We start from the raw sequence: 14,635 nt of genomic DNA on the forward strand, positions 1-14,635 counted from the left end.
AGATTTAATACCTTTTAACGTGGGTGGAACTTTAGTAAAGTGGCTTTACTTTGCTTTCCAGAACAGTTCTTTAAAACATTTCCATTGTATATAAACACATCAGTGACAAATTAAAGGAAACCCACTCCAACCTCAGTGTGCTGGCTCTGACTGAGACCTGGATCCGTACTGAGAACACTGCCACATCCGTTGCCCTAGCCTCCAACTTCAACTTCTCCCATACCTCGCGTCCCAACAGATGAGGGGGTGGTACAGGTTTGCTTCTCTCCAAAACATAGAAATTTACCTGTCTTTCTCCCTCTTGCTCCTACACTTCCTTTGAATTTCATGCTGTTACAGTCACTGATCCTGCCAAAATGCACTTTCTTCTTATTTACCGTCCTCCAGGTCAACTAGGGAAGTTAAACGATGAATTTGACATGCTACTGTCCACCATCCCGGATGATGGAACAACTCTTGTGGTCCTTGGTGACTTCAACATTCATCTAGACAAGCCACATGAAGCTGACTTTCTTGCTCTCCTTCCCACATTTGACCTCAAGCAGCTCACCACACCAGCAACCCACAAAGCTGGAAAACAGCTTGACCTCACCCTCACACGTAATTGCAGCACACACAATCTTCTTATTACTCCTCTCCACACCTCTGACCATTTCTTTATCCAGTTCTCTATTTCTCTCCCCTCACCCCCTTCACTGTCTCCACCTTCTATCTCCTTTCATCGCAGTTTTCGCTCCCTTTCCCCCTCACATTTCTCCTCCGTTGTCACAACCTTACTTCCCTCTTATAGCCACCTCTCCTCACTGGACTTAAACACCACAATTGACATGCTATGTTCCACCCTAACATCTTCTCTTGACAGCATCTGCCCCCTAACCTCCAGACCTACTCACACATCACCCTCTAGCTCTCAAAAGCTCTGTGTAGCAACCGGGCCAAACTAAGAGCAGCTGAAAGGAAATGGTGTAAATCTAACAATCCGACTGACTTAACCCAATTACCAAACACTTCTTTCCTCTTTTTCCAATGGCATCTCCACTGCTAAAGCCGCAAGCTACCAAGAGAGGATTGGCAGTTCTCTCAACACCCGCACTCTCCTCAAAACCTTTTCTTTTCTTCTCTGTCCCCCTCCTCCCCCTTCCGATAAATCTCTCACTGCAGATGACTTTGGCATTGGTGACTTTTTTCAACAAGGTTACATCAATCAGGAACCAGTTCTCAACCCCAGACATGCATAGACCGGCTCCTCCCCCATGTAACTCCCAACTGACTTCCTTCTCTACCCTCTCAGAGACTGATGCCTCAAAACTCCTCCTCTCTAGCCGTCCCACAACCTGTCGTCTTGACCCTATCCTTTCTCACCTTCTTCAGTCCATCTCTCCCAAACTATTACCTGCACTCACACACATCTTTAACACATCCCTCTCTACTGGCACATACCCTAAATCATTTAAGCAGGCCCAGGTTACCCCACTGTTTAAAAAAACATCACTTAACCCTGCTGTGGTTGACAAGTACAGACCTGTTTCCCTCCTCCATTTTCTTTCCAAAACCCTTGAAATAGCTGTTTTTAATCAACTCTCCAATTTTCTCACACAGAACAACCTTGTGGACACCAAGCAGTCTGGCTTCAAGAGCAATCACTCCAGGGAGACTGCTCTGCTTTCCGTCACTGAAGCCTTACGACTAGCAAGAGCAACCTCTCGATCATCTGTTCTCATCCTACTTGATCTCTCTGCTGCTTTCGACACTGTGAATCATCAGATCCTCCTGTCAACTCTCTCCAGACTGGGCATCACTGGAACGGTTCTGCGCTGGGTGAGATCCTATGTCTTAGACAGATCCTTCAAGGTATTGTGGAGGGAAGGTATTTCTGAAACTCAGCAACTCACAACTGGGGTTCCTCAGGGGTCAGTTCTGGGTCCACTGCTCTTTTCACTCTACACTACATCTCTGGGGCAGGTGATTGAGTCTCATGGCTTCTCATACCACTGCTATGCTCACGACACCCAGTTCTATTAGTCCTTCCAGCCTGATGATCCGTCCATCTCTGTACAAATCTCTGCTTGCCTGTCAGACATCTCGGTCTGGATGAGGGAACACCACCTTAAGCTCAACCTGGCAAAATCTGAGCTTCTCGTCATCCCAGCCTGTCCCTCAATCAACCACAACCTCACTGTACAGCTCGGCTCAACCACACTCAAGCCAACCAGGACGGCCAGGAACCTTGGGGTGATTCTCGATGACAGCTTGACCTTTACAGACCACATCTCAACTACTGCATGGTCCTGTAGGTTCATCCTGTACAACATCAAGAAAATCAGACCCTATCTCACCGAACAGGCTACACAACTACTAGTCCAGGCTCTTGTTATCTCAAAACTGGACTACTGCATCTCACTACTCTCGGGCCTCCCAGCCAGCTCCATGAAACCCCTTCAAATGATTCAGAATGCAGCAGCACGCCTCGTATTCAACTAGGCCAAGAGAACCCATGTCACACCCCTCTTCATCTCCCTCCACTGACTTCCTGTAGCCACCCACATCAAATTCAAGGCCTTGATGCTCACCTACAAGACCTTGTCTGGAACAGCACCCTCCTACCTCAACTCTCTCCTGAAGGCTTATGTTTCCTCACACAATCTGGTATCATTCAACGACCGATGCTTAGTAGTACCTACTCAGTGTGGCTCAAGGTCCCTTTCCAGAACCTTCACACTACCTGTCCCTCAGTGGTGGAATGAACTAACCTCAATCCGGACCGCAGAATCTGTCACCATCTTCAAGAAAAAGCTAAAGACCCACCTCTTCTGTGAACACCTAACCAACCCATTAAATAAATAAATAAATAAATAAAAAACCTTACTCTGGCACTTACACCTCTACTCTGCACACTTTGCTTCTTCTGGAACTCAATTAACGGATCTTGTATGGTAGCACTACTTGTATTGTTCTCTGCTTGATATCGCTTTGCTTGTATTTTCTCATTTGTAAGTCGCTTTGGATAAAAGCGTCTGCTCAATGAATAAATGTAAATGTAAATGTAAATGAAAAAGCAACACAATGGTTGGTAAGGTGTTGGGCAATCACGAGGTACCAAAACAGCTTCAGTGCACCTTGGCATAAATTCGACAAATCTCTGGAAGTGTACTTCCAAGTAGAATTAATCGCAGTCTTCCAAACGATTCAATTTTGACAATGTCTTTTTAACCACAAAGATGTTTTTTTCATAGCTTTGTGTTTATCTATGTATCTTGGCCAAGAGTGGAAATAAATTGTGATCTGACTGTTATAGCTTTAAGATATAACTAACTATAAGGTATATAGATAATGTAGGGAATGGGACAGCCACATAACGTGCAAATCTTAACTTTTTACAGTCCCTCCAGAATTTTGCGATTTTGGGATCACAGAAATGAATGCAAAATCAAAGAAACTCCACAATATTCGGAGGAGCTTGCTATTTTTCAAAATTACTTCATATTTTCCGCAGATTTTGGCCAAGACGTGTCATGTGACATCATCACAACGCTCAAACAGCGACAGTCCTCGTTGATTCATGTGCATCGAACATGAGTACAGCTATAAGGTCTCCTTTACCAACAAACATCACTCCGAAAGACCGTGTAAAACAATTTCATGCAATTGTAGTTTTACCTGTTCAAGTAGTTTTCCACAAAAAAGGCACAAAAAACTCTGCAAGCTCCATTGCACATTTTGAAAAAAGCTGCAGCAAAATCAAGCATTTTTGGCTGCAACAATCACAAAAAACTTCTACAAAATCCTGTATGTACTGTTTTTAGTATAGACACCAGTCATTTTTAGCCTAAGTGCTTTATTATTGTTGTTGCATTTTCAGGAAAAAAAGTGACGTGTCATGTTAACCTGAGCAGAACATAAGGGTTATGCAGGTCGATTCCTTTTTTTTTTTTCCACTTTGAAGCAAAAAAAAGCAAAAAGGTATACTGTGAGAAAAAGACTGCTTTTAAAGTGAACAACAGGGGTCCCTTCACTTACAGTGTTTCAAAAGAAAAATGACAAAGCCATATCTCCCTGCAGTTCTCACCTGGTTTCCCTGGGAAGTTAAGCAGGGTTGAGCCTGGTCAATACCTGGATAGGATACCTCCTGGGGAAAACTAAGGTTACTGATGGAAGTGGTATTAGTGCTCACCCTGTGGTCTGTGTGGGTCCTAATGCCCCAGTATAGTGATGGGTACACAATACTGTAAAATCAGCACGGTCTTTCGGATGAGATGTTAAAGATCAGAGGTACTGACTCGCTAAGGTCATTAAAAATCCCAGGACATTTATGGTAAAAGAGAATGGGTATAACCCTGGAGTCCTGGCAAAATTCCCCCATTGGCCCTTCTCTATCATGACCCCCTAATAATCCCCATCTCTGAAATGGCGACATCACTCTCTCCTCTCCACCAATAGCTGGTGTGTGGTGGGCGTTCTGGCACACTATGGCTGCCGTCACATTATCCAGGTGGATGCTACACACTAAATGGTGGTTGAGAAGATTCCCCCCCCCACGCCATATTAGGTAAAGCACTTGAGTGTCTAGAAAAGAGCTATATAAATGTAACTGTAAAAAAAAGAAAGAGCTGCCCTCCATGCTCAATAAGGGAAATGTTATAATTTCAGGATTTACTTTGTATGTATTTAATCATATGTTTGAAAATGTAGATGGTAATACACTAACCATATGAACCAGTTAAAAACATCAGCTTCTCTTAATAAATAACAGTGTATTATAATCATCAGCAATAAACTCTGCATTCCACATTTAATTTTTGTGCTTAGAATCATCGTCAATAAACGACGAAATCGGATAAGGATATATACAGATGAGTGGTCAGACTTGGAAAATGTTTACAGCCTCCACTTTAAAAATCAATAAGACATGGTTCAATTAATTTATTTTTTCTTTCTTATTATGTGTAATATTTCTTGCTGTGATACTGTTACACGCTCAGTAACAAGCTGTCATTGCATGCTCCAAAATGTTCTTCTGTTTTAAGCAAAATACGAAGGCCACAGTTGATACGCTGCAGAGAGTGATTTGTCTTTGATTTGATTTCTTGACTAGAAACTGAATTTGTTTGAATAAAAAAGGGTATAAAGTTCATATATAGCAATGCTATTTGTTCTTACAGTACAGTTGGAACATTTGTGCTACAATAAAATATCAAATGACTGGTAAAATTGCTTAGAGGCTAAACATCCCCAAGAGAGACATTTGAGGAACCAGAAATGAATGTTTAAAGAGCAATTACAGAACAAACAAGACACCAAATACAAAAGAGTACAGAAATCTTCTATAATATACATACACATAATACTGTAGACTGTTATTTTTACTCTAAATTGCTGCATTTCTGACCAACAGAATCGAAACAAGTAATTTTGCTGAGATGACTTCCGTTCCGGTTGAATGTCTTTGATAAACAAAAGTGATCCAGGCTAGAAGAAAAATCAGAGTGGTAATTTCAGCAGGACAGGACAATTTAGAGTCTCTTTCTCTCTCACTCAATTTCGCGCAACGTCATGACATGATCAGGCCTGTTTCAAAAACAAGCGGCCGCTGTGAGCCGACGCTGAAACGCTGCTTAGAAATACACTGGATTCCAGTTTTCCTCTTAGAAATGTCAAAGGAGATCATAGCTAACCCTGACAGCTGGCTGGCCCGATCCGTTGCTTTGCATCAGCAAGGTTCAAGTGGAGTCTAAAGGCCAAAAAAATCCAAGCTCTTGTCCACATGGCACAAGTGGGAATAGCAGCAAAGATTGTCTTCACTTTACAATAACGCAAAGGTTTAGCAGGGAGGAATCCTGCGTGGTTTGTCAATGTATGGCACTAAAATGATGCAGAAAGAAAAAAAAAAAGGAAAAAAAAAGACATGTTCAACATGCAATTCTGTTCTCCTGGACTGGTAGCAGCCCAGCGCTCTCCTCTGTTTCCTCTGGGTCTGTGAGGGCCGCCGTACACAGGTCACTGAAGATGTCTGAAAGGAGAGGATGGAAATAAGTGGTTTAACAGTGTGTGATTGTCAATGCAAATCAACAGGAAGTAGGAAGGAAGGGTTACAAGGGTACAAGACAAGGCCTGGCAAACTCTCTAAAGCAAATAATAATATTAGCCAAACAACATCATGTGATATTATTGAATGCTAGAAGAAACGTATATAATTAGGGAGGGATTGCTGGAATGTGAAAGACAGGGGTAAAAAGTCCAATATCCATAAAACAAACAAACACCTCAATCCAAACTGAAAGGCCAGCGAGAAGCTTTTAAGACATAATCCAGTATCTGTTAAGCAGCTTGTTATGACAAGGGTGGGGTTTCAAGCAAATGAGGAGAGCAAGACTGTGAACACAGCAAGGACAGGCATCATGGAAAGGAGCGCATGCCTCAGGGGTTGACATCATGCTCTACTTAGATTCCTTCCTTTTTTCCAAAAAAAAAAAAAAATGTAAAAATGCAAATCCGGCAATACAAAGCAGCTTCAGTGCCATTCACCACATTCAACAACCCATTTCAACATCCCCAGCCACTTTGATCTGATGCCTTGTGGGTGCTCACTTTGTTCACTGTGCCTGAGCAAAAGAGGGGTGGAAGTAACATCCAAGGTCAAAAGCACACAGGCCCTGCATTCTAACATTATAGTTGTTCATTATGTTGTTGTGAGGATGCTTCATACTGAGCACTGGTGTGAAATAAGGTTCAACAGCAATGGTAATTCAAATGTAACTTCCACCCCTCTCTTCCTTTTCCCCCGGTGGGTTAGATTAAATACCAGTGTTACTGTAAATGTCCACTCCTCCTGCTGTAGACTGCAGGATACTGGGTGGAACCAGCCCTGTCTTCAGAGTAATTAAGTTCTTGACTAGCCTAGAACATGAGAGAGAATGGTCAATTTAATTGCAGAACTAAATTAAGGACTGGGGTTCATTTAAAAGGAAAACCAATAAAGGTGAGAGTCAGAGGTGGGGCATGGCTTTCTATGGCAAAGGTGAACCTTGTAGATATAACCATCCATAAACCAACCCACCCATCCATCCATTCATCCATCTGTGTACCTATCATCCATCCACCCATCCATCCATCCATCCATCTGTGTACCTATCATCCATCCACCCATCCATCCATCCATCTGTGTACCTATCATCCATCCATGCATACATACGTACAGTACATCCATCTACTCACCCATCCATCCATTCATCCATCCAACACCCACCCATCTAACCACCCACCCTACCTTCCATTAATCTTTCCATCCATCCAACCATCCAGCCACTCATCCATCTACCCATCCTTTCTTCCATCCATCCATTCACGTACCCACACATTCATTCCTCCATCCATATAGTTTTTTTTTGACGCATTTAAAGGCTCTGCCCATTATCTAGTAAGGGACCATCATCAATGTTCACATTATTAAATACATATGTTTAGCACTTTTTTGATGACGAGCACAGCAATAAACTGAGGATTTTCATAGTTGTTTATGGCTCAGTTTGGCTTTCAATATGCATATAGATTTAAAGCACATTACACCTTAACAGTCATCAAAACACACTCAGACAGATTTGGTTAGTATGTGGTTTATTGCCATTTTTATGTGTAAATATGGAACCAATGAACCATTAATCAAAGGTGGTTTAGCATTTGTAGAAAGCATACATTAATGATGTTTACAACGGTCCTGAAACACATAATGCCCAACTGAATGTGGTGAAACATTCATATCTTGAGAGAAATTCAAAATAAAAGACTACAGACATGACTGTGGATTCTGTTGATAAAGAATTTGTAAATGAAAACCTTTTTAGTCATGGCATTAGCATTGGAAGTGAATATTACAGCAAGTCAAAATTTCGAGAAACTCATTATTTTATGATACAAAATAATTATTTTGAGAATATTTCCTTGAGATACTACTGTAAGAAAGAGCCATTTTTCCCTGCAGTTCTGGCCTGGTTTCCCACTGAAGTTAAGCAGGGTTGAGCCTGGCCAGTACCTGGATAGGAGACTTCCTGGAGAAAACTAAGGTTGCTGCTGGAAGTGGTATTAGTGAGGCCAGCAGGGGGTGCTCACCCTCTGGTCTGTGTAGGGCCTAATGCCCCAGTATAGTGACAGGTACTCTATACTGTAAAAACAGCACGGTCTTTTGGATGAGACGTTAAACTGAGGCCCTGACTCTCTCTGGTCATTGAAATTCCCCCATTATCTATCATGGCCCCTTAATAATCTCCATCCCTGAATCACTCTCTCCTCTCCACTAATAGCTGGTGTGTGGTGGGCGTTCCGGCACACTATGGCTGCCGTCGCATCATCCAGGTGGAAGCAACACACTGGTGGTAGTTGAAGAGATTTCCCCCATACATTGTAAAGCGCTTTGAGTGTCTAGAAAAGCGCTATATAACTGCAGCTGTAACTGTAAGTCATAATTTCATGGCACTTTTGAAATACTTCACTATTTGTTTTTTGTTTTTTAATTAAATGGCAGAAACAGGATTTTGTACAACTACTACTAGCATTGGCAAAATTACTTGAACATTTATTTGAATTTGTATATGTATCAGTTACATGACTCAACTGAAACAGATTATTGCCCTGATTATTATTGTACTGATTATTCATTGGAATGGGAAGCCAGATGCTTTATGTTCTCAATAAAAAAATGAGCAAGTTAGGAAAAATATTCGGACAAGCAGTGTCAAATTGTCCTTGAAGCTGTGCTACAGGTTATAGGCACAGCTCTTACATCTTATGTCTTGACATCTAACACTTGCCCAGCCCGAATAAACATTCATTTAAAGCTTAATTCTTAACTGTCAGTGTAAACTGTCACCCACAAAAGCTGGGACAGGGGGTCTAGAGTTTTAAATGCAAACACTTTAAATGAATATTTACTGATACTGGGCTAATTTCTCTGTCCCAACTAAACCCTCTGGCTGTTTAAGTGAAGACTACTAAAAGGCATTGTCTGTAATGATAAAAGTTAACATCATCAACAACAGAAGCATTAAACTCCATCCTAAGTTTGAGGGGGAAAATTTGCTGTCAGCAGCAGAGCAGAAACGTGGTATATGAGTGAGTGCGAATATATGTCTCTCTCTCACTCACACACACACATTCACAGTCACACTCTCGCCATGGGCAGATGCGTGCACATCTGAGAGAAATGTGCCATGAGAAGAACACTGCAACTCAATGTGCGAAAACACAAGCACATAAACTTCTCCTAAACTTATAGAAGATTTCAAAGTGCTGTGTTGACTAAGCTCGATGAAAAAAAAAATGCCAATTCCTTCTAACTGTTTGGGGTGGAGCGGGTGCGAGACACACAAGTGCTGAAGAAGAAGATACTAAAATGATTGAAGATAGTTTGAAAGATGAATTATGCATGAGCTGATGAAATATGAGCATATGCGGTGCATTTTCTTAGCGTCACTTTAATTTCATAGGGTATTAGTCACCCTAAAATGTAGTGCACACGCTCATGCGAGACTTAAAAAGACCCTCATTCGTCGATTGCAATGGTTTTGCATGTGATATCCAGGATAACTGCTCTTTATTTAGATTTAGACAATGGAATCTATTGCTCATTTCAGTTCTGCGTTTTCATTGGCATTGTAATGTGCACATTCATCCGGAAAAAAAACACTCTGTATGGTGGATGTGCCTTTTGTTGAGCTCGCTCTGAATTAACTTTTAATTCAATACTACACTTTAATAGAAATGCAGCAATGCTGTAGCTTTAATAGTTTCTCTTTCTTACAACATTACCTCTGCATAATGAATTAAGGTTAATGAGAGATGCATCAGTAATAAATCTCAAATATTAAAATGGGGTGTATGGAAGGTTTATTGGAGCTCTGTCTGGAATGCAGTTTGTATGTGTGTGTGTGTGTGTATACAGTACATATACTGTATATGTGGGTGTGTGTGGGTGGGACAGGTAGCAGAACAGCAGGAGGCTCTATCCATTACTCACCAGTGGCCATTCTCAACCTCTTCTAAGAACTGTACTAAATCTCCAGGCTCCAGCGACATCTCCTGCGGCGCTCGTGACTCGTACGTCAGCTGCACCTGAAAGCGATTGTTCTCCCCCTGAAAGTGTGGAAGAAGAAAAAAAATGAGGCAGAGCACCAAGACTTTAACCCTGGTGTTTTGTTCACTACTAAGAATCAATGTCTCATTGACCGTGGTCATGTCTTTTGTTTTCCCAGCAAGACAGTATAAACAATACAGTATTTATAGAAGGAAATACTCAAACCACATTCACATGCTTGGGGATCTTCATGATGGTGTGTAAGTGAGAGATGCTGGACATGAGGCAGGACAAAAATGACCTTTTTGTGTAAAACGTACATCTGTCCTATTGTTTTTCTCGTTTACTTTGTTGATCTAAAGGCAAAACAAGTTGAACATATTCTCAGTAATATGAATGGTGATTTTAAAATGATGATAATTATTTTCAAGGTGTAGAGGTGTAAGTGCCAGAGTAAGGTTTTTTATCAATTATTTTGAATTATTTAAGCAGGAGCCACACCTGATTTCACCTGTTTAATCAGATGATCTTGGCTTTCAATAGACTCAGGTGTGGCTTCTGCTTGGATGGAATGAAAACCTGCACCCACACCGGCCCTTTCTGGATAAGACTGGACACCCCTGGCATAGGTTATATACATAAAAAAAAAGATAATTATTATAGTTATTTATCACAAGCTGTGTTCTACATGCTTGGCGTTAATGGCATGTTTACCTTTTTACATTGCTGTATTTTTGATCAACGAAAGTTTTATGTGTATGTTTTTTCCAGGCACACCTCTTCTTAAACACCATTCAGCCAATTCGTTGTTTTTTTTTTTTGTTTGTGTTGTGTATGTACAGTGCCCTCCACTAATATTAGCAGCCTTGGTAAATATGAGCCAAGAAGGCTGTGAAAAATTGTCGTTATTGATTAACCTTAGTTAGTTTTTTCACCATGGGAAAAGGGGGGGGGGGGGTGGTTGAGTCAATGACACTACAGCTATAAAGTAAGTGAGAATGGAAAGTAACTTCCATTCTGCTGTGGCTGTTCCACAACATTAAATGCAGCTATACTGTAAATGCTTAAAAAGCACAGCATGTCAATCATTAATAAAGTAAAAATTGTAAAATGTTGGCAAATTGCTGTGGTATAAGTGGAATAAAACACTTTGGGATGCGCTCTTATAAGAAAGTAGTCCACTTCTGGGTGGATTATTGGGAGGTCATCCCATCGTGTTTTGTTCCTTATGTCATTTTGATTTAAACAGAATTAGCAGATACCGGCGACGCCGATTAGAGACATTGAGACAGTCATGTAGGATTATATGACAGAAAAGAGGGGGAAAAACGGTCTGGTTAGGTTCTAAAACTAATTTGAACTGTTAAACAACACCGTCTAGTGGTGAGGCTTTGAGTTAAAAGGGAAACCTTTACTCAGTGGGATGTATCAGATGGCGTCTTCTGGCTCTCGGCTACGGTGCTCTGATCGAGCCGCTCTTCTTAATCAGATCTTTTGCTCTCATCCTCCAGGCAGATTAAAAAGACTCCCTGGCGCATTTAAAACTGGAGGAAAGCCCACAGATGGATAAGCTTTATCACTTTTGGTTTGTTAAATGTCAAGTCTCGCAAACCTCGATAACCAGCATCTGAGATAGCAATGCATCATTTAAAAAAAATTCTCTATAGAGATTGGGAAGATTTCAAGGGAAGGAACGAGGGTGGAAATGCAGATAGCACTTTTAATAGAGCTGATGCGTGTTTGTTTATTGTCTGGGTTACTATTAACTCATTCAAGACACAGTAATATGGGAAGGCTGTGTACATTTTTGTTACTGCTGTCCTCCTCTCCGTCTGAGGAATTTGAGAGCTCTTCAGCACTGGATGGGATGGTCTCAAAGTCTTCGGTGTCCATTGAGGGTAAACGGCGCTGGGTCCATCCTTGAGGGACAAAAAAAAGTTCAAATGAATCATTGAGAAAAAAAATCTGTACACTTTCAGAAATAGGAGGGTTCAAAAGGTTCTACTACACAAAATAAGGAGCCTTGAGAATCAGACACACCAGTTTCGCTCTTTCTCTCTCTGATGATTACCTGGTTGAGAGGTGGACCTAGGCACAGTGGGCTTGGTACTTGTTGTACCTTTATTTTTGCTGTCAGCAGGAAGAGCATCTCGCAAAGAATCTGAGAGAAAAGTACCCTTTTGATTAATGTCCGCATCCGATACTATGGGATGGCACAGCACTACACACAAGCATGCAAATATCTACAAGTGATCTACAGCAAACCCCATCACCAGTTTCAATAAACAAACTGCAGCTATTTGCACACTTGGAAAATAAAAGTGGCCTTGCCTAACAGTATTGCCATTTCCTTATTTAGAAACATTAGCTAAACTAGCCAGCTACCTACATTTAAACAAACAGTAACCAAACACTGCAAAAAAATTACCATCAAAGTAGAAGTTAGCAGCTAACAAGCTAGCTAATGAAGTCAGGTTCTGTAGCCCAGGTCTGGAGCCCAAGTCTCTACCAAGCCAAAATCAGTATAGCTATTATACTGTGTAAATGAAACCAGTAGAAATGTTTGTTAACTAAAGATTATATAGTGTTAAGCACTAGCCAAATTCACTAGCATGTTAGCTAACATACTGTGTACAGTAAAACATTAACCAAGCTTGATAGCAAAATGGCTAACCATTATATGGTGTCAATCACTAGACAAGTTTGATAGCAAGTTAGCTTGATTGCATTGTGTAAAGCACTAGCCAAGGTAGATAGCAAGTTTGCTAAAGATTATACTGTGTAAATCACTAGCCAAGTTTGCTAGCAAGATAGCTAGCCGGTAAATAATAAATTAGCTAACAATTACATTGTGCGCAAGCCAAGTTTTATAGCAAGTTAGGCTAATGATTATATTAATGCAATGGCAAAGTTTGATATTAAGTATTAGCAAGCAAATTGGTGGCTATTGTGTTATAGAGGAAGACAGGGTAGGAATTGGCACTGACTACATTAGGCACAAATAATATTCTTCATCAAGGTGCAAATAGCCCCGACCCCCCAAAAAAACCAAACATACACAGTGAGCACTTTCGATTACACAAGACACTTAACAAAGATGAATTCAATTCACAACAGCAAGCTCTCTGCCCATGACATCATGCACATTCATATCACAGCACGTCAGACATTCCCACCCAAACCGAGCTCATTCCTTCATTTCAAACACGTATTACAAACATGACATTCCACATGCACGGGTTCTCGTTTCTCTGTGTAATACCTTCATAACCAAATGGAGTTGGGTCACTTTTAATTTGGTGTCTCTTGCTTTTAATGGTCGAAGATAGAGGACCTGAGTGAAGCAACAGGAGTTTATTAAAGCAAATATGCTGCCAATCTGTTCTGACCAAGAAAAGAGCATTTAGATAATGAGCATTGAATGAGGTTCCACTCCTCTGCAGACAGAGCGTTTTCTCATAATACATGGGAACAGCGTCGGAAGCAAAGTTCAAGAAAGAAAATGCTACTTTCTAAATGTCAGCTTATTAAGAGTTGCTGTTTATTACTGATGAGATTCTTTTCAAATATCATTTTCTCACCATGCCAAATACTGTAGCACACACACTTCTAGGCAATATCTGCACAACGTGTACAAATGATGTCTCAGTGATGTCATATACAGCTTGTTTGCTAACGAGGAAACACCTGCACAATGTCTTCCCTGCTGAAAAGACCCCCCAAAACAATAGAAACCTTCATAGAATTTGTAATGGTTTTAATGGTTATAATGGGAATTATAATTATTTGGTATTAATGGAAACTGTACTGGTGCCTGTGGGTCTTTACTGGTAATTTGTTGTCTTCTATTGGTGGCATGTTATGTCTAGTGGATACCATTAAGGACCAATAATGGTAACGGTATTGATGGTTAGCTGATGGCTTGTAATGGTATTTGTAGTGGAACCCATTAGAATATCTGTGATGGTTTCTATCTATTGTTTTTTTTTTCAGCCAGGTTTTTAGATCTCTGTTAATGGGTGTTCTTAATGTTTATTTTTTTAGTCTAAAGCTGGTTTTAACCTTTAACTATGGCTTTATGGCATATTTTACGTCACTGTCGTAAACTGCACAACATCGGTTGATACTGGTGGTCTTAGAATGCATGTGGCATGCTCGCCGGTGACAGATTTGGTGCTTTCGTGACCAAAAATAGTCAATGATAAATTTCTGGCAGCATCAGGAAATGTTTTAGTAAAATCCCAGTGTGTCCATTGATATGACACTCATCTAAAATCCACCTATCCTATCCATCAAAGGAGGAAAAATATGGTAGCGGCAATGTTGAAAATGGACAGAAAAAATATCCTTGTTGCCTCAAGCTCACTTTGATGAATGTTTCTGTTCATGCAAGGCCATTTAACCCACAACACCTGATTGCGCTGATTGATGACATAAGCAGCATGAGAATTTAAGGTTCTTCATTGTACAAGCTGTCCCACGAGTCTCCACATATAGGGGAAATGAACACATTTTATCAAATGTCTTCCAAAAATTTTATATATATATATATATTCCCCCCCAATAGCCTTT

At 40.7% G+C, this 14,635-nt stretch overlaps 1 protein-coding gene across 2 annotated transcripts in view; it reads right to left on the reverse strand.

Moving 5' to 3' along the window:
- Positions 1–4,557: 4,557 nt before the first annotated feature.
- Positions 4,558–14,635, reverse strand: part of mcf2l2 (MCF.2 cell line derived transforming sequence-like 2) — an 83,500-nt gene continuing 73,422 nt past the window's right edge. The window contains exons 29-34 of one of the 2 annotated variants that reach the window (XM_053634111.1): positions 13,326–13,397; positions 12,135–12,224; positions 11,867–11,982; positions 10,007–10,122; positions 6,800–6,894; positions 4,558–6,007 (exon numbers count right to left, since the gene is read on the reverse strand). In XM_053634111.1, coding sequence (XP_053490086.1) covers positions 5,907–6,007; positions 6,800–6,894; positions 10,007–10,122; positions 11,867–11,982; positions 12,135–12,224; positions 13,326–13,397 — 590 coding nt within the window. In that variant the 3' untranslated portion in view covers positions 4,558–5,906. Of the gene's footprint in view, positions 6,008–6,799; positions 6,895–10,006; positions 10,123–11,866; positions 11,983–12,134; positions 12,253–13,323; positions 13,398–14,635 lie in introns of both variants that reach the window. The other variant, XM_053634110.1, reaches the window with a different exon arrangement.

The sequence above is a fragment of the Ictalurus furcatus genome, chromosome 10 (genome assembly GCF_023375685.1).
Source record: "Ictalurus furcatus strain D&B chromosome 10, Billie_1.0, whole genome shotgun sequence".
Classification (NCBI taxonomy): Eukaryota; Metazoa; Chordata; class Actinopteri; order Siluriformes; family Ictaluridae; genus Ictalurus; species Ictalurus furcatus.